Source organism: Stegostoma tigrinum, chromosome 15 (genome assembly GCF_030684315.1).
Source record: "Stegostoma tigrinum isolate sSteTig4 chromosome 15, sSteTig4.hap1, whole genome shotgun sequence".
NCBI lineage: Eukaryota > Metazoa > Chordata > Chondrichthyes > Orectolobiformes > Stegostomatidae > Stegostoma > Stegostoma tigrinum.
This window is the reverse complement of record NC_081368.1, coordinates 15979948-16004522: the sequence shown is the minus strand read 5'-3', so window position 1 is coordinate 16004522 and position 24575 is coordinate 15979948. Positions and strand designations below refer to the sequence as shown.

General features: G+C 41.0%; 1 protein-coding gene across 3 annotated transcripts in view; it reads left to right on the top strand.

Moving 5' to 3' along the window:
* Window positions 1–24575, top strand: part of septin6 (septin 6) — a 78182-nt gene that overhangs the window by 25420 nt on the left and 28187 nt on the right. For all 3 annotated transcript variants that reach the window (XM_048544159.2, XM_048544157.2, XM_048544158.2), the window contains exons 3-4: window positions 19794–19989; window positions 22843–23029. In XM_048544159.2, coding sequence (XP_048400116.1) covers window positions 19794–19989; window positions 22843–23029 — 383 coding nt within the window. The remainder of the gene's footprint in view (window positions 1–19793; window positions 19990–22842; window positions 23030–24575) is intronic.

Genomic DNA, 24575 nt, shown 5'->3' with positions numbered 1-24575 from the left:
CTACTTGTGACGCCTCTTTCAAGGAACCTAAACTTATCCCTAAATATCTTTAGCTTAACAAAAAAAAGTCCAAACTCAGATTTAAATCTAACTGATCTAGCATCATTTCTGGAAGAGAACTCCAAAACCTTATCACCCTTTGTGTGTAGAAGAGCTTCTTAACATCTCTCCTGAATGGTCTGGCCTTAATTTTTAGATTGGGCCCCACAGTTCGAGATTCTCTAACTTGTGGGAATTGCATGGCTCTATATGCCTTTATATCCTGACAGTTTTCTGTTGCATACCTTTTTTCTTAAAATCCCAGATCAAATAGGGTTGCTCAACCTGAAAGATTCATTAACCCTGTTTTGCTAAAGTGTTAAATAATGGTCATTGGGGTCCAATTTAAGGATTATCTGTGTGAGGAGATCATGGGAAATAGCAGTCATTCCAGTTGCAGAATGGGACACTCTTCTTGACCCATCTCCTGTGATTCCTTAAAGCAAACAATATCCTGTGAAGACGTCAGAAGCCATGCGATATGTTCTTTGCTTTTCAAATATCTTAAGTAAAACCCTTCATGTTAGGATCATTCAGGACTTGGATGTAGGCAAGTAATTAACTGACTGAGTAAACTTCAGTGTGAAATTGTGAGCAACATCGAGCAGAAAAGTTACTGGAGGATTTGTCTACCTGTGTATGAATGTGTACCAGGGCAGAAGAAATGTGATCACATCAATTTTGTGTTCCAGCTGACTTGTAGTAAAGGCCAACATTTCATTTAGCCTTTTATGAACCTGTGCACAGCCATTTTGTGATTTATGTACCAGGGTGCACACATCTTTTTATTCTCCTCAGCTTCCAATCTTTCTTCGTTCAAAACAAAACCTGAATAGCTCACTTTGGATCCAAAGTGGATGACCTCTCATCCCACCATTAAAACCCATTGACTCAAAGTTACTATGCAATAAGTCAATAAAGCAACTTGAATGCTAAATCTGTGCAGTGAAAAATATTGTAGATCTGAGGTTGCTTTTGCTGAAGTTGTGTAGCAATTTTGTCAATTTGAGCAATTAAACAGAATTTAAAATGTGATGTTTCTTAAAACAAATGTTTCTCTTCTAATGAGGCTAAAAAGTGTGCTATTTGGATTAGGGAAAATGGAAGGGGAACTCTATAACTGCGACAGTACCCAAGTAATTGGGAGCGAGCAGCCATGAGGAGAATGGCAAAAAAGAAGAGAAGCTGGATGAGAAAAAAAGTCTGAGTTAAGAAGGCATTTGCCTAAATTAACTGAACAAAAATATTCACGGGAGGTCTGAAACATTCCCACAAGTTAAAATAGATCCTATCAAATAAGCATTCTGCTGATAGAGCAACATAAACTAAAACAAAACTGAAGGTGTCATATATTTAATAAAATATATATAGTGCAACAGTGAAGCGGTGGAAAGAGATCAAAGAAATTGTACCTTTTAAAAAAACGAGCATAATTGTAGTGATTGGCCTGGGATGATGATGGCCCCAATGAGATCCACCTGGTCCTCTTGTCCAATTAGGGAGCCCCGGCTGACAGCTATAAATAGGATTCTGAGAATCTCCTCTCTCTAAGTGAGTGGCTTCGAGCTAGCTGGTAAGAGTCCATGTACTGAGCATGTGTAAATGAAGGGTCACTTTGTGACGCGTACCAGCCTCCTTGTAGTTATTTCGATAATATAAAAGTGTAATGACTTGATCGCATTCTGGAAGGCAGGGCATGTGGGATCATTCAAGGGTGAAGAGATGCTGGGAAATGATGTAGTCTGCAGTAAATGTTTTCTCTTGTGATTCTGAATGATGGCAGAAGTGAAACTGAAGCTGCACCAGAAAAGAATGTGTAAAGAACAGATACCTACAGAAAAGAGGAACTGGAGTTGGATAAATCACTCGATGGTAATGGTGCTGATGAAAGAAATTGAAATTCTAACCCCAGTGAAAATTGCATTGATCTCACAAATATTGAATGCAACATCCATCTTAAAGAAGGGAGAGAAAAATGATGTTGCTTTTTAAACAGTTTAATATTGAATCCCTGGAATTCATATTTTGAGGTGACTGAGTGCATTAAGATGATCAAGGATGCTCTTTAAGGAAGTAACTGATCATACAAATAAAGGAAAAGGAGGAAAGTGTAGTATCTGGCCAAGATTTTCCATTTTGCAGCCTACCAAAGGAGTTTGCTTTGCCACCACAAATGTGGGAGATTGTTGATTTGAGCTCCAATTGGCACATGAAGTGCTGACCAGCAAGCTTCTGTTGAAGTTCTGTCTTGCCAGAGATTGGCTGCATGTCCTGGGTCTTGGCTGTTTGCTGGAGGTCTTGTCCTCTGGCAATCCAACCGTGAAGAGCTAACTTTTTAAAATGTTGGCTCTCCAGGATGGGTGATGTGAGAGCAGGGTCAGGATTTGGAGGAAGGGTCAGGGTTGTGGCTTGCAGCGCCCACTCAATCCCCTATCATCGCGCTGAGAGGGGGGCAAATGCAGGTGTTGCTCCCTCCCCACAAAATCCAGCAGGAAAGGTTTCCTGGTTTCTCAGTTGGGATGGCAGGTTATGATGCCAGTGGTAAGTTTGAGGCCTTTAAGTGACAGTTAATTGACCATTTAATGTTTTTTGATCGGTCAAGAAAATCCTCAATGTATCTTCCTTCCCAGTACTTAATTTCTGAGTTAGTGAGTAACTCTCCATGATCAATGCACCCAATTATTTGCCCGTTTCTCATCTTGCATGCAATTTATAGATAGCAGAAAGTTGTGATTTATGTCTCGGCTGCCTTGTTATGAAGTTCAGATGGTGCAAGATGAATTACAGCACAGAGTTGAAAGTCGGTAGCAGGACAAGAAGTGGAACGTAAATCCATTTGCGAAATGATTGATTTGTTGAAAAGTAACGAGTGATTATGTGTCCTTGGACATTCTCAATCAATATTGAAATTTACTGACATTATAAAGTTGGACGCTTGATAAGCAGAAAAGGTGTATGAAAAGTGTGGACCAAGAGATACAAGCACGCAATTCACTGGAAATGGGAGTCGTTTTAATAAATAAAATGCTGCTAGTGAATAGAGATTTATAAATAGAAGTCCAGAATTCAAGACCAAAGAAATTTAGTGAGATTGAAAGGCAATGAATATACAGTCTGTAAGGAAATTTAAGACTGTTTAGAGCTTGGAATAGGCTCACTGGAATGATGCCAGAGATGAGGAGCTGATCATTATGAGGAGCCCTTTGTTATATAAGCACTATTTCCACTGAAACATCGAAGGCTAAGAGAAGATTTTATAAGCTTTAAGGAGATTTCAAGTTTAGCTGCTGTAAATAGGGCGAGACTGTGTTTCCTTGGATTTGTCACTAATTACTGATGACCAGATTTAGAATTCTCACCAGACAATGAAGGTTGGTTAAAATAAATCTATTAACACTTTTTTTTTCGGCATACACAATGATTTGATACAAAGTGCATGAAGCAGAGATTACTGACATCATTCTGATGAACCATCATTCGAAGTTCTAATGGTTTTACTTCCTTTATGTTTCCCAATATATTTGTTGCCTTTCATAAAATTTAAGACATCTTGGTTCTTGAATTCTGGTCTTTAAGTTGTGAATTCAAAAACATTTAGCAGCATTTTTAAAAAAAATTTCACCAGACAGTGCAAACAAAAAGTGATAGGAGACAGCAGGACAGTAAGGTTAATTTGCGATCAGTTCAGCAAGGAAGGGACAAAGACTCAGGGGACTAAATGATTCTTTGAATTTTTAAATGTGTATGAACAATTGGACACTTGGTCTGTTCAGCTTTACAACAAAAAGCTGATTTGGAATATATTGTAGGAATGCATGAAACTGAGCAGAAGATGAAATTTGTTTGCTCTTTTTTTTCAGACCAACCAACAATTGAAGATCAGGGAAATATTGGTGCACAAAGGGGAAAGCTAGGTTTTGTGGTTTGATGTGCACTGTACAAAATGTTATACTGTATGAAATGGCTCTTTGAGTAGAATAATGGCTACAAAAGCATTATTGGAGGCAGCTGCTTGGCTAAATATTCTATGCTGTCCTGTTCATTTAAATATCTGGATTAACTGGGTTCTCTCATCATTACTTTAAGAGAAAACAAGGTGGTTCTCTGGGTTATTACAATCCTTCGAACAACTTTGCTGAAGCCAATGAGTAGATCAGCTACATTGCTGATTGCAGAACCTTTGCTTTGTGCAGTGCCTACGTTGCAATAGTAACTACACATGAAAAGTACATTGGCTGTAAAATGCTTTGGGATACTCTAAGGTGGAAGAAGGCCTGATAGAAATGCAAACTTTTATACTTAAAGTGGAAAATGCTGACTTCATTCAGTTCAAATTGGAATCTCAAATTCTATAGCTGTTTCAGTTTTAAAATACATTTGTCTCCTTTGCTTCCATCGTTACATGTAACTGAAGTTCTAATCAAAGTACTGTAAAAGGTGTACATGGATGTAACATTTAAAAGTTTGTAGGCCAATCGCATAGTAGTGACCTTCACATTAATTGCTGCGGAATTATGAAGTATTCTGAGCCAGTGTCACTTTCACTTTTGTGTCTTATTGTGCGAGTCCATTGTATGTTTTTTTTTAAATGGGGAAAGAACTGTGTATAAAACAAAGAAGAAACAGGACATTTTTCAAATTGGGGGACTTCCAAGAGCTAAATGAATTTCAAATCATGTATCTGATGTAACATGCGCGTCTGTTACTCCATTTAGGGAAATCTTTTGAGAAGTTGAAACTATTTAACATTGACATGTATATATGGTGTTCCTGGTGACTTTACAAAATGGAATATGTAGGTAGGTCATTATCTCCTGCATGTGCAGAACCCCAATTGCCCCCCTCCTCATTTTCACTGACCTCTGCCAGGGTTGTCATTATTGGTGATTTAACTGAGTCAACAGTGTCTCCTTAATGCTGTCCAACATGCACTACTACACCCTTGCTATCTGTTGCTACTTTTCCCTGCTTTTGATGATCAACATGCTGCTGCCCTCCACACTTTAATTGGGGATAGTTGCAAATTACATTGTATGTTTGACTAAAACTTGCACGCACCTTGTCCATTTACTGAAGTCTCCTTCCCTGACTCTTGGTCCGCCATCTGCCCAAGTCAAACCACTCTGGTGGCTTATGGTATTGGTTTTAGTGCAGAGGAGATCTGACACACCACATGTGCCAGCTTTCTGCATTAACAACTTGGCTAGTCCTACTCCCTTACCCTTTGTCAGTAGCCCTGCAGTTTTCTCATTGGGTGCATATCTAGTTCTTTTTTGAAAGCCATGATTTGAATATGACTCTTCCATGTTCTCCAGCAAAGCATTCCAGATCCTAACCACCACCTGTGTTTTTGAAAACACAGATTTTCTTCAAATCACCTTTTTTGACTTTTCTGCCATTCTTTCTTAAGTTGGTGTCCTCTGGATCTTGACCCTTCTGGTGATGAGAGCAGTTACTTCCTGTCTGCTCTGTCCAGATTTCTTGTAGTTTTGAACATGTCACAAATGTTGTCAAATCTCCTCTCAACCTTCCCTTCTTGCAGGAAAACAGACCCAGCTTTTGCTTCGCAATTTGAAGTTTCTCATCTCTGTTACCTTTTTTGTATAAATCTTTGTTTGCACCCTCCTAAATGACTTCAGATGTTTCCTAAAGTGTTGCACACAGCCAGTATTTTATAAAGGTTCACCACACCTTGCTATGCTTCTAGTTATAAATTCCCAGGGTACATACCTTTCTCCGAATTGAGAGAAACTACCATTCAGTAACTGCTGCATTACAGAAAGAAACTAGTCTGGAAATCAGAAATATAAACAAAGATACTGGGAATACTCAAGTCTGGTACCCATTATGGAGAGAGAAGCAGAGTTAAATCTTTCAGGTCTGTGATCAATTTTCTTTTTCTCCCCAGTCTGAGATCTCTGGCTGCTGTAATTTCCCACCTTTTTTTTTTGTTTTTATCCTGAAATTGATTCCAGAGAAGATGCCTGTTATCTCAGTCATGCTCCTGCAGACATTGGTGCAGATGATGGACATCTCAGACTTGTGGCAAACTATATTTGGATTTTGCTTTGGGTAAGTCTGAATCTCAAAGAATAGTAGTCAGGAAAGCGTCCTTCATGTTGTAGCAAAATCAGTGTTTCATTCACAGACTGCGACACAGCTAGTCCTCTGAGGTTATTGATTTAATATCTGACCTGTGTCACAGACTGAGACAGATGGTTTTATTTACATAACCAATGTTGTAATAGCTCCCCTGTGCATTATTACTGAAGCATGCAATATGGTTGTAGTGTTGGTTGCTTTCAAAGTAAAAGTAAGTATTCAGGAATCAAGTAATCTGATATCAAACCTCAATACAGTCAGTGGTATTTAGGAATTATCATTAATTATGAGTTGTTGTTTAATTTTACCATTCCTTTGAAATTCCATGTCTTTTGTGTTTTAATACTCTTGCAAAGCAAAATCCGGTTTCTTCCCACCTTGACCCCCAGTTCCCGAGATTTGCTGGAATCTTTTGAATCTGTGTTTTTCACACTGATTCGTTCTTTTTTTCACCAGACGATAAAGTCTAAAACTGAGATTGGTTTTCAAATGTGTTTTAAATGACCTTTTATCTGTTGCAAGTAACCTCTGGATTACTACTTTGTCATGAGGCGTTTATAAATATATACATATGATAGGAAACGTTTATAATGGTATGGTCAAATGCCAAGTGGCTCTTTGGAACAACAGATGTCATTCACACACCTTTTAAATTGACAATTTAAATAAACAGAGCTTCACCAAAACCTGCTGTCGATGCTTTTTGTGTTTAAATCGTTGGTTGTTATAAGGTCCAATTGACATTTGAATGCATTGGAATTTCTAACATTAGGTATTGAGTGGATTTGCACTTTGTAATAATAAAATTGATTATCATAAGTTTGGGATGCAGAGAAAATAGAACAACAATGGAGCTGACAATCCTGCATTAGTCGTAGAGTCCTACAGCATGGAGATAGGCCCTTTTTGGCCCAAACTAGTCCATGCCAACCAAACATCCATCCACACCTAACCCCATATCCCTGCACTTGGCCCATATCCTTCTAAACCTTTCCTGTCCATGTATTTATACAAATGCCTTTTAAGTGTTGTTAATGTACCCAGCTCAGCCACTTCTGCTGGCAGCTCATTCTGTATGTGTACCACCCTCTACAAAAAAAAAAGTTGCCCCTCAGGTTCCCATGTATTCTTTCCCCTTTGACCTTAAACTGATGCCCTCCAGTCCTCGATTTCCCATCCCTGGGTAAAAAGACTGAGTGCATTCAGGATCTTATACACTTCTTCTATAAGAGTCCCCAGCCTCAGTCTCCTACATGCTAAAGTAAGAAGTCCTAGCTTGTCCAGCCTCTCCCTATAACTCATCCCTTGAGTCCTGGCACCGTCCTTGTAAATTTCTTCTGCACTCTTTCCAGTTTAATAACATAATTCCTCTAGCAAGGAGACCAAAACTGAGCACAATATTTCGAGTGTGGCCTTACCAATGTCCTGTACAACTGCATCGTAACTTCCCAACTTCTACATTTGATGCCCTGGCTGATGAAGACCAGTGTGACACAAGCCCCCTTCACTGCCTTGTCTACCTGTGTCTGCACTTTCAGAGAACCATGTACCTGCACTCCAAGGTCCCTCTGTTCCACTACACTCCTTAAGGCCCTACCGTTCCATTCACCATGAAACTCCTACTTGGATTTGCCTTTCCAAAATGCAGCACCTCATACTTATCTATATTAAAACTCATTTGCCATTTCTTGGCCCATTTCCCCAGCTGATCAAGATTCTGCTGCAGTTTCTGATGACCTTCCTCAGTGTTAATAGTACTGCCTATTTTAGCGTCGTCCACAAACTTACTAATCATGCCTTGTACATTCTCATCCAAATCATTGTTAAAGATAACAAATAGCAATAGGCCCAGCACCGAGCCCTGAGGCACGCCACTAGTCACAGGCCTCCAGTCCAACAAGCACTACAGTACCTTTTAACGTGTGTTCTTTGTCACAACCACATGATTATCGCTGTTACTTTTAGGTGTTGAGGCTGGAAGGTTGCTGCATTGCTGCTACAGCATGGAGAATGTAACTCACTCCATTTCTATCTCAATCACCCATCTGTCTGGTATGGCTTCCACACCCATGATGTCTTGCAATCGCCAACTCATGTTCATTATTTGTTTAGTTTTAGCTTTTGAAGGTAATGTTTAAATTTGTACCTCCCACTCTCTCTGATTTTCCTGATTTTTGGTGATTGGCTTCAGACTTGATACTAGTCTGAATCAAAGCTGTTATCTTTTGTGACAGATCAGTTTTAATGATCTAGTCAGGCTGGTGATGCACTTTTAATGCTATCAGCACTGCACTGGCAAAGATTCTTAACTCAGCTAATGTAATTCAGCGAAAGAATCAATGAAAAATGTGGTTCAAATAATGGCGACATTTGCAGATTGAAGAACTAAGCAATGATTAGCTGGAAACTGAAGCCAAACTGGAACGGAGAACCACTTTTTGGAGACCATATGGTGGGGATGTACTACTTCTGTATTATGCTTGGAATAATACACAGGCATAGACATGAATTAGGTTGTGAAGAGGCTGAATTCTTTGGTGAGGAGTTGAGGCTTTGTTAATGAATACTAAATAACCCAATATATGTAAATATTTAAACATTTTGCACATCCTGTATAGGATTTTATGATCCTACATGAGAGCGCCAAGTTTCTGTTGTGATCTGGTTAAGTACCAGTAATGTTTTGTTTATACTGGATAACGTTCAAAGTCCCAGGTAATTACTAAGAAAATAAAGCCACAAAGATTTCACAGTTTTGAACAGCCTTTATCTTTACCATGCAAAATCAGAAAATTAGAACGATCTGGATATATTCAGTTCTTTCTAAAGCTCCACAATAAAGAGCCCTGCTCTGGGCTATCCTTTACCTGGTGCTTTTAAGCTCATCTGGTTTCAAGTTTCCCCCAGACTGCCAGTACTACAGGCTTTGTGAACATTACGTCACCAGTTAAGCAGCTCCATTTATTGTGTTCTCGCTCTGTCTTTTCTGCTGTGATTCCATTTTACTTTTTTTAACTGCTGCTTGTTTTAGGTGTTTTAGCAAACATTAAAGCAACGTGACCCCAACCTTTTTAAGTGCACTAGGCATCAAGGTACTTCAATTACATTTATCCAATTTTTTTACTGTTAGTTGTGAAATTATTGCAGGGCCCTTTGCTGAGACATATGTATCATCATTAGCCACGGGTGAGGTATCGGAAGACTGGAGGGTGGTTAACATAACCTTATTTAAGAAAGCCAGTAAAGACAATCCAGGGAACAATTGATCGGTAAGACTGACACTCGTTGTGGGCACGTTGTTGGAGGGGATTCTGAGGGACAGGATTTCCATGTATTTGGAAAGGATTGGTTAGGAATAGTTAACACGGGAGCTTGTGTCTCGCTAACTTGATTGAGCTTTTGAAGAAGTGATGAAGAGAATTGATGAAGGCAGAGCGTTGGAAGTTGTCTGTATAGACTTTAATAAAGTGTTTGACAAGGATCCACATTGTTGACTGGCTAACAAGGTTAGATCACTTGGAATGCAGGGAGAACCAGCCATTTAGATACAAAATTGGCTTGATACTAGGAGACAGGATGGTTTTTGAGGGCATTGCTTTTCAGAATGGAGGCCTGTGACCAGTGGTGTGCCACAAGGATCGGTGCTAGGTCCACTGCTTTTTGCCATTTTTGCTATTGATTTGGATGTGCATGTACTTAGTAAGTTTGCAAATGATACTAAAATTGATGGTGTGGTGGACAGGTGAAGAAGGTTGTCTCAAGAGTACAATGGAACCTTGATCAAATGAGTCGATGGGTCGAGGAGTTCCAGATGGACTTTAATGAAAGTGGAGTCGCAGGTAGACAGGATAGTGAAGGACACGAGTTGGGAAATCGTGTTATGGCAGTACAGGACATAAGTAAGGCCACTTTTGGTATACTGTGATCAATTCTGATGTCCCAGCTATAAGAAAAATGTTATGAAACTTGAAAGGGCTTAGAAAAGATGTTGCCAAGGTTTGGCGGGGAGGGGTTGAGCTATAGGGAGAAGCTGAACAGGCTGGGGCTATAATCCCCTAAAGGGTCAGAGGTTCAGGGTAGAGGGTCCACAACTAGAGAGCATAGATTTTAACGTTAGAGGGGAAAGATTTTAAAAGGGACCTAAGGGGCGATCTTTTCCTGCAGAGGGTGATGCATGTACGGAATGAACTGCCAGAGGAAGTGTTGGAGGCTGGTACAATTACAACATTTTAAAAGGTATCTGGATGGTCACATGAATGGGAAAGGTTTAGAGGGATATGGGCTAAATGTTGGCAAACAGGACTCGATTAATTTAAGATATCTGGTCAGCATGGACGAGTTGGTCCGAAGTCTGTTAGTATGCTATATGACTTTTATTTTAATTTGAGGAACTAAAAGTTTATACCCTAAAATGTATGAATGAGTAGAATTTAATATCTAGTTAATAACTTGGATGAGGAATGTGCTATTGCCAAGTTTGCGAATGACAGAGGTGAGGATGACTGAGTCTGTGCTCGGATATTGACCGATTAAGTGGGCAAAACTTTGGCAGATGGAATAATATGTTATGGGGAAAACGTGAGGTTATGCTGTTATGGTGGAAAAGTAAAGGAGCTGATTGTTATTTAAACAGGGAACGGATTGCAGAAAGTTTTAGGAGTCCTCATCCACAAATCTCAAAGTCCACGTTTTGTGGGTAATGGAGACAGCAAATGGAATGTTGGCCTTTTATTTCAAAGGGAGTGGAGTATAAAAGTAAGGAGATTTTGTTCAAACTATACAAGGCACAAGAATCACCTAGGTTGATACTAGGTATAACGGGATAGTCTTCTGAAGCTACAGAAAGTTGTATGCACAGCCCAGACCTCCCATGCATAGACTCCATTTACACTTCTTGTTGCCACAGAAAGGCTGCCAACATGATCAAAGACCCCCACCACCTGGTTATACTCTCTTCCAACCTCTTCTGATTGGCAGAAGATACAGAAACTTGAACATACGCACCCCATTGGGTTCAAGAACAGCTTCTTCCCTGCTGTTTATCAGACTGCTGAACGGACCTTTAATTTCAACCTGATGTTGACCTTGCTTTTGGGTACCCCCTGTGCAGCCATATTCTTGAATGCCTTGTTCTGACTAAATACCCTATGATCTATATGTCCTTGTTTGCTATGATCTGCCTCTACTACTACTCAGAAGAAAACTTTTCACTGTATGTAGGTACATGTGACAACAGTAAATCAAATCAAATGAGGAAACGTAATTCCTGTTGTCCTTGAAGTACAGAAAATGAGAGGCCAACTTAGTAAAGCACAAGATAGGGTAGGTGCAGCAAGGATGTTGCCTCGTGGGATGGCATTATCTCAGAATACAGATGAGGAGGAATTTCTGAGGGTTCCCAGTCTTAGAATTTTTTTACCACAGGGTGTATTGAGGCTGGTTGTTCAATATATTCAAGGCTGAAATAGATGTTTAATCAGTAGGAGTATAGCGGGTTATGGGAAAAGGTAGGAATGTGGAGTTAGGATTATCAAATCAGCCATGAAATCGTTGAATGTACGCCCACATTGGCGTAATCCTGGTTTAATGTTTAATTGTTGAAGAATAACTGAATCATGATTAATCATGTGTTTAACCAATAAACCAATTTGTAGCTGTGACCCCAAAAGTTAAGACAATATTTGCATATTACATGTCTTGTGCTCAACTTCCTAGAAATTGTGATAGAGATATTTATGTGAGAGGCAGTGTATTAGGGCTGAGAGTCAACCACCATTATCAAGAAATTGAATGCAATTCAGTATTTGTAAATCTTCTCTTACGTTGACCTTCAACGGAATCCTTGAGTCTTCACCTTTCTGCCATCCCTGCTCTTAATGAAATGCACCAATGTAGAATTCATAGAAACCCCAGAGTATGAAAACAGGCCATTCAGCCCAACAAGTTCACACCGACCCTCTGAAGAGTATCCCACCCTAACCCATCCCCTTACCCTATCTGCGTAACCCTGCAGTTCCCATGGCTACTGCACCTAACTTACACAGCCGTGAATGCTATGGACAATTTAGCATGGCCAATCTACCTAGCCTTCACATCTTTGGACAGTGCTCACAAGTTAATACTTGAATAATGTTGTTTTGAAACTGAGAGTGGCTACTTCAAATTTTGTTGCTACAGATCAGTAATGGTCTGTGACTTGCTGCCAGATCTAATGGCTGTGTTTTCAACACACATGCATGTATTGTTTATATGTTGAGAGTTGGGTGTGTGCCAAGAACATTACATTGTGACCACGTTGTACACATTATGTTCACCAATGCTGGAACACCACTGGTGAGATTGATAGAACAATACTTCAGTTCTAAAACTAATAAAAGATTTTTCACCAAATTTGATGCACAGGATTTTTAAAATTTTTGAAATGTACTTCATTCTGGCAGGTGTTAAAGTACCATTTTCACCAAGTCTTCCCCAGTAATATAAGATACATAAGCTGAAACATTACGGTTTGAGAAATTTTAAAATACACTATATTTCTAGGAGTGTGTGCTGGTTAATTCCAAGGTAATTTTACCATAAACCCAATTTTCAGGAATCTGTCAGGTGAGCGGCACTATTCTCTCTCCTGATTTGTAGTGAATGAGGACTACGAAAAGCTAGAGGCTTTTAAACATCTTTGTACACTGTAGCAATTCTGAATGTGTAACGTGTGTGTGTGTGTGTGTGTGTGTGTGAGTGTGTGATCAGAGCCTTTGACTAAATACTCCTCCATATCTAATCTCCAGTTGGTTACCACGCCACCTTCTTCAGATGTCACTACCACTCAATCAGGCTCTCAAATGGCCTGGTCTGTCTGATGTTGGGTACCCGTTGAAAGCCAGACAGAACACATCTGTTCAAGAACTCAACCTTTAGCCTTGGGTGATGAAGATGTTTAATTTGACATTACTTTTCAATCTGGTACGTTTTTTATTTTGAGTTTTGGTCTAACACAGTTAGTTGAAAGTTTCTGTGCTGTCAGTTGTGAATAGAGGTCTGGGAAATAATTGGAGGGCTCACTAATGATGTTCCTTGATGTGTGCCAAAGGATCCTAATACATGAGCTGTTCCGTAGCTGCTAGTAAATTTTTGAAAGCAAACAGCCACTGTTTCTGGAGATGTGAAATAGATTTTTGGGAAAACTTGGGCTTAGCAACACTTGTTCGGGGGGCGGGGGGGGGGGGCGCGGGAAGAGAGAATGTTAAAGTTTCTAGTGCATTATGACTGTTCTTCGGAATGAAATAGAATTGGCAAGAACATATGGCAACACGTGGCAGGGAGTGTGGATCTTGGGATACTTCGAGAGTGGTTGGTTGCCTGAGAAGCATTGTATGGCCTAGAGATACCTGCAGTTCTGTGTTTATGTGAAACGTGAAGGATGAAATTTCATTTGGAATCCACATGGGATAGGTCAGAGCTGGAGTAATGAGGAAGAAGATATGGCTGTGAAAGTGAGTTTTGGTAAGCAAAACTAGGAGGGGCATAGAAAGTGGTGAATGTGAACAAGCCTGAAGATTCGAGCAACAATGCCACTTCAGAAAAGAGCAGAACCTGTTCCTGATGGGTGGGCATAGCTGGAAGAGAGGTGGCAGTGACTTAAATGCTCAAAAGCAAAGTACAAACTGAATAGAAAAAAAGCTAGTATTGAAGGCATTCAGCAGTACTGGCAGCCTCGGAGAGCGAAAAAGGTTCAGAGTTTGAGTGAAGTTTTGTAGTTCGGGTGCTGGTTGTAGATGGTGTGTTTGCCAAGCTGGGAGGTCTGGTAGCAGACTTTTCATCCCCTTACTAGGTGACATCCTCAGTGCTGAGGTGCCTCCTCTGAAGCGCTGTTGTCTGGTGCCAGTTCAAATTTATAAGGGTTAATATTTTAAGCCCAATATGACTTGCTCAGAACTCACGTTTTGAGGACCCAGTAGATGCAACCAGACCACTTGAGTTTCTACAATACTCTTTGGATTTTATGAACGTGCACCAGTGATGGTTCAAATAAATACAGAAATTTCTGAAAAATAAAGCAGCTAGTTTTTTTAAAAACAAGTTTAATTTTGGGGGGACTTCGTTAACTGCAGGTTAAACTTTGACCTTGACTCTTAAATGCTGAGGGATTGTTTCCAACTTCTTTCATTTTTCCATTTTTTTAATCTCAGAATTTTTAAGTATTTTCAGATATCTTTTTCCCCTCTTCTCAGTAGTGGCCTTTTCTCTGGAGAGTTTCTCAAGTTTGTTTCATCTGTTTTGTTTGATTTGTCAGATGCCCAGGTATTTTAGTGAATGTTTTACTATGAGATTCCATGTGCACTGTAGGGAGGAACACAGAAAGCCTGCTTGTAACCTAATCGGGAATTGCATTGCTCTTCCCAGTGGTTTGTTTTCTTCAGAGTTATCTTAAGATTACCTAATTTTAGCTAGCTTGTGATCTGTGGCTCCATTATAATCTTTCCACAAAACTTTGGCTTGTAAACGAAAGACATTCAGTTATGTTTTTGAGCCACTAATTTCCATGGAAAGATTTTCTACCATATGTTTCATGGAAGAGAAATCCCTTCAGATAAACAGAGCACATCAAACAGCCACAAAAGAGATTCATTAAAAGGAAGTAGCTATTTTTGATCCAGATACAGTGAATTTTGGCCAGAAGGCACTGTTTGTGCCTTGCACTTGTCTTCGCTGCCTTTGGCAAGTCAAATCACTGAAAGCAACAGTAACAGTTTTTCCTCCATCATTCCCAGATTTCCTGATGCCTTGTTGGGGCATCGAGCAGAGGACTGGCTTTGAGAGTGGGAGGGGTAATGGTGAGTTCATGGATGGGAGCCTCTTGGCCTGGTATTGGACTCAGCTATGCAGATTGATAGCAGGTTCTGTCCTGGCCTTTGCCCAGTTAGCTTGGGAGCTGCAGTGCCTGAATTGGATTCAATTCCAGCAAGAGACATGGGGTGAGAGTGTGAGCAGGTAAAGAAGGAAATATAACATCCAAAGGCCAGACAAAAGTGCCTCCAATCTCCCCATATCCTTTCCCCACCCTTTGTCGTAGATCAGCATATTTCAAACTGTAACGTAAAACAGTATTTAAGAAGCCAGCTGAAAGTTGGCCTCTGTTGCAATACGTCGGGGGGTGGGGGGGATACTTTGTTACACCCTTAAAGTAAGGAATCTTGCTACAACATTTTTTCATATTCATTCATGGGATTTGAGCATCGCTGGCTAGTCTAATGTTTATTGATTTTCCTTAATTGCTGTAACTTCATTTCAAAGGGTAGTTAAAAGTCAACCACATTAGGGTTGTGAAGGACATTGGTGTGACCGCAATTGGTGCATTGTGTTACTGTTTCAGTCTCCTTTTAAAGCATGATACACTTGCATTGGGAGCAATTCAAGCAAGGTTCATTTCTCAGTTGAAGGGGTTGCCTTAGTGAAGGAAGGTTGAACTTGGAGTTTAGGTAATAGTGACTTGTTGAAATGCATACGTCTCTGAGATGGAATCTAGAATTAGGAGGCACGGTTTAAAGGTTCTCCCAATTAAAAAAAAATTGAGGTGATGAAGAATTCCTCTCGGGTCATAAACAATTGGAATTTTCTTCCATAGAGAGCAATGTAGGCTGGGTCATTGAATATGAGTTAGACAGATTTGTGATGTACAAGGGAACCATGGTTTTGAGGGCAGACAGGAAAGCTAAGTTAAGGCCACAATTGGATCAGTCATGATCTTGTCAATTTGGTGGCAGATCAGGTTGTTTGGGTTGAATGGCCTACTCTGACTCTTAAGAGAGAGAATTAAATAAGATTGGACATTGGGTGGCATTGAGGTATGTAAAAAGAATAAACTTAGAGATGAATTGCCATTCTTTCACTATTCCTTTTTAAATTTAATGTGTTCTTGATACCAGCTGATTGGTCAGGGTAGTACCTGTGGTATTATACTCTGGCTGTGCACTATACCCTGAGGTGCATTTACTTAGTGAGTTCCTGTTGTGGAAACAATAAATATTGGTCCTAAGTTTTTTTTTTAAAATTCACTTGTGGGACATGGGCATTACTAGCTAGCCAGTATTTATTGCCCTTGATGTGGTGGTGGTGAGCTGCCTTCTTGAATTGTTACAGTCCACGTCTTTGTAAGTAGACTCTCAATGCCATTGGGGAGGGAGCGCCCAGATTTTGACCCAGTGACAGTGAGGAAACAGCACTACATTTCTGTCAGGATGGTGAGTGTCTTGGAGGGGAACTTATAGGTGATGTTCCCATGTATCTGCTGCTGTTGTCCTTCTTGATGGCCATGGTTATTCTGTGTTTGTTGCGGGTGGGGTGGTGTATATTATTGCAGCCTTTATTAGAGTAAGGTTAAGGCACATTAATAACTACTGACACAGGAAGCCACTTTTTTTTTTGTCACTTGTTGAAATTCCCAAGTAGTCACTGGTATAGGTCAGGACATAAACAAAAAATATAAGAAGATTTGATAATGTGGGCACATGCCACACATTTGCCTGGGACTTGAAATGCATGAAATTAAGTTGTGGAGAAATTTAGTTCATTCCTTTGTAATTTTATGTTTAGGTCCTTCCTTTACATTGCATGCAATTTCAAACTGTGGGACCTTGGCAAGAATCGATCTTGGGGGAAAAGCATTCTAATCGGGGGAAGAATTGGGAACAGGACAGCACATCTTTAGTTGGCAAAAGAAGCAATGGCGGCATAGGGAAAAGCTTTTTCTTACGAGTGGTTATGTGCTTTCAAAGAGCCTGATGGAGAGGGCTTCAAATAGGGCTTTCAGGAGGAGATTGGAATGTTAAACGTGAAGGAAGAGTGCGCAGAGCTGGAGGACAAGGCCATACATGACACTGGGTAGCTGGTCCTTCAGAGTGCCAGCGCATACGTAATTAGCCAAAGGGTCCCTCCCCTTACAACTAGCTCCTCCTAAAAGGGAGCCCAAAACACAGCAGACACCTCCTGGTTTGGGAAAGGTTTTTGTCGTACATGTTTGATTTTAGTCCTCCTTGTAGTTTAACTGCACCAGCTGCCCCATTTGTTAATCATCTAATGAGGTTTTCTGAAGGCAATATTTCTACTTGATGTACTGGCTTTCTAAGTGCTGGATACATCTTAATGGTTAGCATCACTGCAGTTTGTACAATGCGTGTCCTCCTCAACCTGATCACCTGGCAAAGCTTCAGAACTTCAAATGGGTTATTTCTGTGTATTTTGTCAGTTATTACTTCAAAAAAAGACTATGGGTTGCATCTGTTTCACTCTCCGACTCCTGTATGTGACTCTTGAGAACTGTTTCCCTTCAGTAAATGCTGAAGTAAGTGAGTAATGGAGGGGATTTTCCACAAAGTTCCTCGTCAGAATAAGGACACCATTACATTATAAATAGTCCTTCCTTCAGTTACTACTTCTCTTAATTTTCATGGTACTAATGGAGGTTTAGAGGGATTATCCCTTTTTTTGTCAGTATTTTCATCTTATCTAGAGTTCCAAATTCTCTAGGCTCATGTCCAGAACATTGTTTGCTTCCGTTTACTTAGATGCGACCAGTTTTCTTGCAAGCACCTCCATTTGAATCTCTTAAACTAACAAGCCTGCGTTATAAGCTGCAAACCCATGGTGTTAGGAGGAAAGTAATGACATTGATGTGAAGTAGGCTCGGTGGCAGGAGGTAATGGAAGGTGGATGTTGCTTTAGATCGAAAGGTTTTTACTTAATATTGTTCTTTGGGTTAATTTCAATTCATTACTCTTTTTATAAACAATCCAGACTCTGGTTGATAGTGCAAAACTTAGCAAAGTAATATTAAGTAGTGGCAAGAATAACTATAGGGTTCATGATGGTGAAATGGGCAGAAACATGGCAGATAGAGTTTATCGTGAAGGATTTTGAAATAATGAATTCTTTGTTCAGCAAGCAGGATGTTTCTGATCACCTCACTAGTAATCTTTGTGATCTTGAAATTTGCATCAACGTTCTTTCCATAATCCAAATGATGAGAACAGTATAGAAGTTTTCAAGTACGATGTTCAGTTTCCCCAGTCTGCTCTGAATATGCTCGTTCTTTCTTTTGGTGTCACAATGCTAAGGTTAACAATTTGTGACTCTTAGTTAACTGTAATTTAAATGCACAAAATAACTGTGCTAAGATCAACTATGACCCCATCTGTCCCCCCTCTCTCTCTGTCATCTTTATCTGTTTCCACCTCTCCATTTCCCCATCCAGCTTTGGGTCAATACCAGAGAGGTGCCTACTTTAGTACTTATAGGAACATGTCCCAGCAGGAATTAGCAGCGGGTGGGAGGGAATAGGGATCTTTGAATTGTGCCCAAGTGCTGTTTAGCTCATTCTGCCCCACCCCGAATGCACAAACTCTACGCTGATGACTAACATGTTTGATATTTTCAGTCAGTTTGTTTGATTAAAACATGGCAGTGGATTTGCAAACAGGTGTGTCTACATTGCACATTGTTACTTCAGTTTCTCATTGTGGCAGGAACTGTGTCCGTGTTGAAGATTAGATAAGTGTATTGAATGAACTATTTGACAGGGCATGGGAACAAAGTGTATGATTAGAACTATTTGCTTGCTTTGAGGCACCTTGTTGCAGTCACTTGCTCTGTTTCTGTGTTCTATGTTCTGCATATTTCTAGTCTCTTCTATAAATGCAAAATGACAAAGGGGTCATTCCACCTGCACCTTTCTGTTTTGTTCTAAATCTGCCAAATAAATGCCATTTGCCTGCTACTATATGTACGTTAGTCGGATCTTCAGGTAAGCATCCTTTAAACGGCCTTCGAGAATCACTGAGCAGAGACTGATAGCCAAGTTCCATATGCATGAAGACGACCTCATAAGTGATCTTGGCTTCATTTGTGCTATGTGACCCTACCGCACTTCTATGTTTGTAAAATCTTCCTTACTATCCTGTTTCAATACCAGGACCTTGATAAGTTGTTGTGATTTTATTTTACCTAAATTAGTTTGTTCAGTTTTGGATTGCTTATTACTTTGGTTAGGCCCTTGGCGTGTGACACTTACCCCATTACGTCAGTCCAGTCATTTGGTTTGTTTCCTGCACCACTTTATTTTAAATTTTTTGTAATTATCTCTCTGCCTTGTTTTAATTGGATCATAGATCATCCCTTCTCTTGTTAGTCAACTGTTGACACTTTACTCTCACTGTCTTAACACTTTTGATCACCTGCAGAGACCTATTATTTGGCCTGTTGACGCTCGGCTCACACAATTTGTATGATCTTTTGATCTCTCTGCCTATAAATTCTGTGTCTGCGTGCTTCTCTCTCACTTCACCTGATGAAGGTGGAACACTCTGAAAGCTTGAGTTCAAATAAACCTGTTGGACTGTAACCTGGTGTTGGTCTGACTTCTGACCTTGTTCACCCCAGTCCAACACCTTCGCCTCCACATCTTGTACATCAGTTTAGCATGCTTCAGCTTGTAAAAGAAAGCCACGTCTAATGGACTTTGCCCAGTCTGTAGATCACAATTAGAATGTGGTTAAGAGGTATTCTGGAGAGCGAATGTTGAAGGATTCATAATGGTTCTTTACAGTACCTTGCTTGGGCAGTTTGCTTTATTTCACACTTTGAATGTGTCTTAATTTCAGGGGAAACTGGTCTTGGAAAGTCCACCTTAATGGACACCCTGTTCAACACCAGGTTCGAAGGTGACCCAGCAGCTCACAATCAGCCAGGAGTCCACATCAAGTCCAACAACTATGAACTACAAGAAAGTAATGTACGCCTGAAGCTGTCCATCGTAAACAGTGTGGGATTTGGAGACCAAATTAATAAGGAAGAAAGGTCAGAGACAACTTTCACACACAATAGTAACTTCTGTGCCGTGATCTGCTGAATTGAATCTTTGTGCTGAAGTGCAAGTCCCACTTCAAGACAGCAAACCCTTAGCTTAGGCTGAAAGAGAGTGTAGTGCTGTGGACTGCTGAACTGGCAGAAGAGTTTTGAGTGTGAGTTTGAGAGTCTGTTCTGGTAGAAAAGGTCGGTGTTGGTTTACATATTGGGCTAGTGGGGATCTCAAAATGTGCAGATAATAAAATCAGGTGTAGTCAATAACTCAAAGAACTGAATGTGGATAAAATGTTGAAATTTAGATTAAAACTGTCTGTTTGAATTCTGTGCCAATAAAGAGTTGTCTGTGTAGCTGTGGGTCTCGAGGCAGGTGGAGGCCAGACTGGGTAAAGTGACATATTTCCTTTGTGACGGTAGATAGTGGTTGCATGGCTGGCTGGCCTTTTTTGTCCAGGATTTTACTGAATTCAGACTTCACAATCTGCTGAAGTTGGGTGGGAACATGCCACCAGAACGTTGGCCTGGGGTCTGGATTACAAGTGACGTAGCTATTACACCAGCACCCCTTCACCCCCAACATTTCTGTGCTTGTGTTCATGATTCCACAAGGGGCTCTTGGTGCCCTCTTTGGAGGGAAACCTGCCATCTTTACAAGGTCTGATCTACGTGACTCCAGTCCCACACCAACATGATTGAGTCGAACTTAGCTCTGAAGAACATAATTGCATTGACCGGCTACAAATTGGGGAGGCAGTGGCCTAGCCGTATTATTGCTCGACTGTTTTGGGTTTGATTCTCGCCATGGCAGATGGTAGAAATGGAATTTAATAAATATCTGGAATTCAGAATCTAGTGATGACCATGAATCTGTTACCCATTGTCAGGAAAAACCTATCTGATTCACTAATATCCTTTTAGGGAAGGAAGCTGTCATCCTTACCTGCTCTGGCCTACGTATAACTCCAGAACCACAGCAATGTGGCTGACTCTTAACTGTCCTCTGGGCAATCACAGATGGGCAATAAATGCTGCCTAAAAGTGACATCTTCATCCAAAAATAATCATTGTGGGAGTACTTTCATTACACACTGCTGTGTTTCTGGAAGGTCCACCTTCATACGGTCAAATAGGATTGGGGCCGTAAGTGCTAGAACAGCTAGCGACAGCCCATATCCACAGAATTGCCCTTTATAAAAAGGGAAAGTTGAGTGAAGTACATAAAATGTGAAATAGTACAGGAATGAAATGCCAGATTATTACTGTAGAGTAACTAGAGAATAAAAACAATGCAATAGTAAATTTAGTACCATCTCCAACTCATCCCTCACCTTCCTGGACCCCTCTGTCTCCATCTCGGGCAACCACCTGGAAAACCGATATCCATTTCATGCCCACTGACTCCCACAGCTACCTAGAAAACACCTCCTCCCACCCACCCTCTCGCAAAAAATTCCATCCCCTATTCCTAATTCATTCGCCTCTGCCGCATCTACTCCCAGGGCAATGCATTCTGCTCGCATACATCTTAGATGTCCTCGTTCTTCAGGGACCACAACAGCACACCCCCGCAGTGGTCAAGAATGCCCTCGACCATGTCTCCCACACTTTCCGCAACTCATCCCTCTCACCCCCTCCCCGCAATAACAACCAAATCAGAATTTTCCCTCGTCCTCACATTACCACCCCACCAACCTCCCAGATACAACGCTTCATCCTCCACTTCCACCACCTGCAATCTGACCCCACCACCAAAGACCTTTTTCCCTCTCCGCCCTTGTCTGCTTTCCAGAGGGACCACGCTCTCTGTGACTCCCTTGTCCGCTCCACACTCTCCTCCAGCCCCACCACACCCTGCACTTTTCTCAGCAACTGCAGGAAGTGCTACACTCGATTTCTGATGAAGGGTCTAGGCCCTAAACATCAGCTTTTGTGCTTCTAAGATGCTGCTTGGCCTGTTGTGTTCATCCAGCTCCACACTTTGTTATCTTAGAACACAGTATCGTCCTGTTCAGTTATACTTAGTGTATAAAATGTTAAACATAATTTACCAGACATATTAATGAAGGTGACCGCATTAGAACAATTTCCAGTACAGTTGGGTATTGAGAGAGTTGTAGAATCATAGAGGCCATTCGGCCCGTTGTTTTGGTGTTACAGACTGATGGCTGAATCTACAGTAGTCGCACTTTCCCAGCTCCTGGCCCCATAGCCTTGAACATTGCGACATTTCGAGTGCTGGAGGGCTGGAGAAGTGAACTTGGTTAAAGCTGATGGTCTCTTCTATCAAAGGTTTCTTTGCACATCACATGACAATCTTGTCAAGAATGTGAGAAAGTCCAGGGCAATCATCTGTCCCTTGCCCTAGGATAGCGGGCTCAGTTTCTTGCTGACAATTGAGTTTGTTTTTGGCAGCCTGGATTATGGACCCTTTTTGGGGAAATTAAGTTGTGCCCACCTCCGGTCTCCGACATGCGGGAGCCTGGAGAGGAGATGGAATGCTGGCCTATATGTCCCTGACTTGTGCCAGTCCAACTGTCTTGTTGACTGAAACATGACAGAGAGAGGAGGTAGCCCTCATGCAGCCTCCACCCCTTCTTGGTATGCCCCTGTTTGCCTTTCTATTGGGTCCATCTGTTTCTTATAAGTCAACAGCTAATGGTATTGCAAGTTAATAAAGTGTGAGGCTGGATGAACACAGCAGGCCAAGCAGCATCTCAGGAGCACAAAAGCTGACGTTTCGGGCCTAGACCCTTCATCAGAGAGCAGAAAAAGCTAATGGTATTGTCCCATTTATGTGCTCTATCTGAATTAAAGCAAGTTTAAAACTTGTACCCTCTTGTTCTGCAGCTACAAGTCTATCGTAGAGTTTATAGATGCTCAGTTTGAGGCCTACCTGCAGGAAGAGCTGAAGATCAAGCGCACATTGCACAACTACCATGACAGCCGGATCCATGTCTGCCTGTACTTCATCGCCCCCACCGGCCACTCTCTAAAGTCTCTCGATTTGGTGACCATGAAAAAATTGGACAGCAAGGTGAGGGGGAGTAATCTCGTCACGTTTGCAGTATAACATACCACAGACCTATAATGACATAAGCCCAGAATGGTTGCAGCTGTAGTGTCCGGACTAACCGTTTTTGTTTTGAAGAAGAGTGTATCAGTTGCAATTCTCCAGTATTGTCTGTGTGTGTGTGTCTGTGTGTGTGTGTGTGTCTGTGTGTGTGTGTGTCTGTGTGTGTGTGTGTGTGTCTGTGTGTGTGTGTGTGTGTCTGTCTGTGTGTGTGTCTGTGTGTGTGTGTGTCTGTCTGTGTGTGTGTGTGTGTGTGTCTGTGTGTGTGTCTGTGTGTGTGTCTGTGTGTGTGTCTGTGTGTGTGTCTGTGTGTGTGTCTGTGTCTGTGTGTGTGTGTGTCTGTGTGTGTGTGTGTGTCTGTGTGTGTGTGTGTGTCTGTGTGTGTCTGTGTCTGTGTGTGTCTGTGTCTGTGTGTCTGTGTGTGTGTGTGTGTGTGTCGCCTCATTTTGTAACATCCTGATGCTATTTTAGTCATACACAGTCATTTTAGAGCATTAGGTTCCATGCCATCACCAGGTTATTAAAAAGTGATGTGGATACAATGCATTCTGCCAAAATGCCAGAGACCCTAGCAAGCTAAGCTGAGACTTGATTTACAATCCTCTTTAGTGGAAATGATGACGTAAAGGGAGTGTCACTGCCCAGTAATTCCAAACCCCAGGCTCACGTTCTGGGAATATGGGTTCAAAGCCCAACCATAGGGGATAGAAAAATTTCCATTTGATTTAAACAGAAGTAAATTAAGAGAATATCTAACACTGACCATGTCAAAACCCATCTAGTTCGCTAATGTTCTTTAGGGAAGGATATCCAACATCCTGGTCTGGTCTGTATGTAATTTCAGATCCACAGCAATGTGGTTGATTTTTTGACTGCCCAGTGAAGTGACGTGAAGTCAAGTCGTCAGTTAGGAAAGGGCAATAAATGCTTGCCTGGCCAATGATGCTCAAATCCTGTGAACCAACATTTTAAAACAAAAAGCAACTTGTGGATTTGATCACTACACCAGGACTTTAGTGCGACAGTTAGGATGATATGGTTTGCCAGCATCTGTGAAGGAGACCAGAGTTAACGTTTCTAGTCTGGTGAAGGAAGGGTCACTGGACCTGAAATGTTAACTTTTTTCTTTCACAGATGCTGCCAGGTCTGCTGAGCTTTTCTTAGCAACTTTGTTTTTGTTCCTGATTTACAGCATCCATGGTTCTTTTGGGTTTTTTTAGTCTTGATCATATGCTTAACTGAGGTATGATGTTGCTTAAGTAACAAAGGCCCTGACTACTATTCAAACCGGTCTGCCCTTTCTGAGCAAATGGATGCTGTATTCCCTTTTTCCTCTGCCCATATCAAAAATGATCAGCTGACCTGCTCTTGTATATTTTGGGGTTTGGTGTTTATTAAGTTGTGTTGGCAGAGATCTTGGATAAAGTTCATTTTTGGGGTGTGTTGCCTGTTGAGAAAGAGGCTCAAAGACCATATTAAATAAGTCATGAAAAATCTGGGTGGGGAGAGA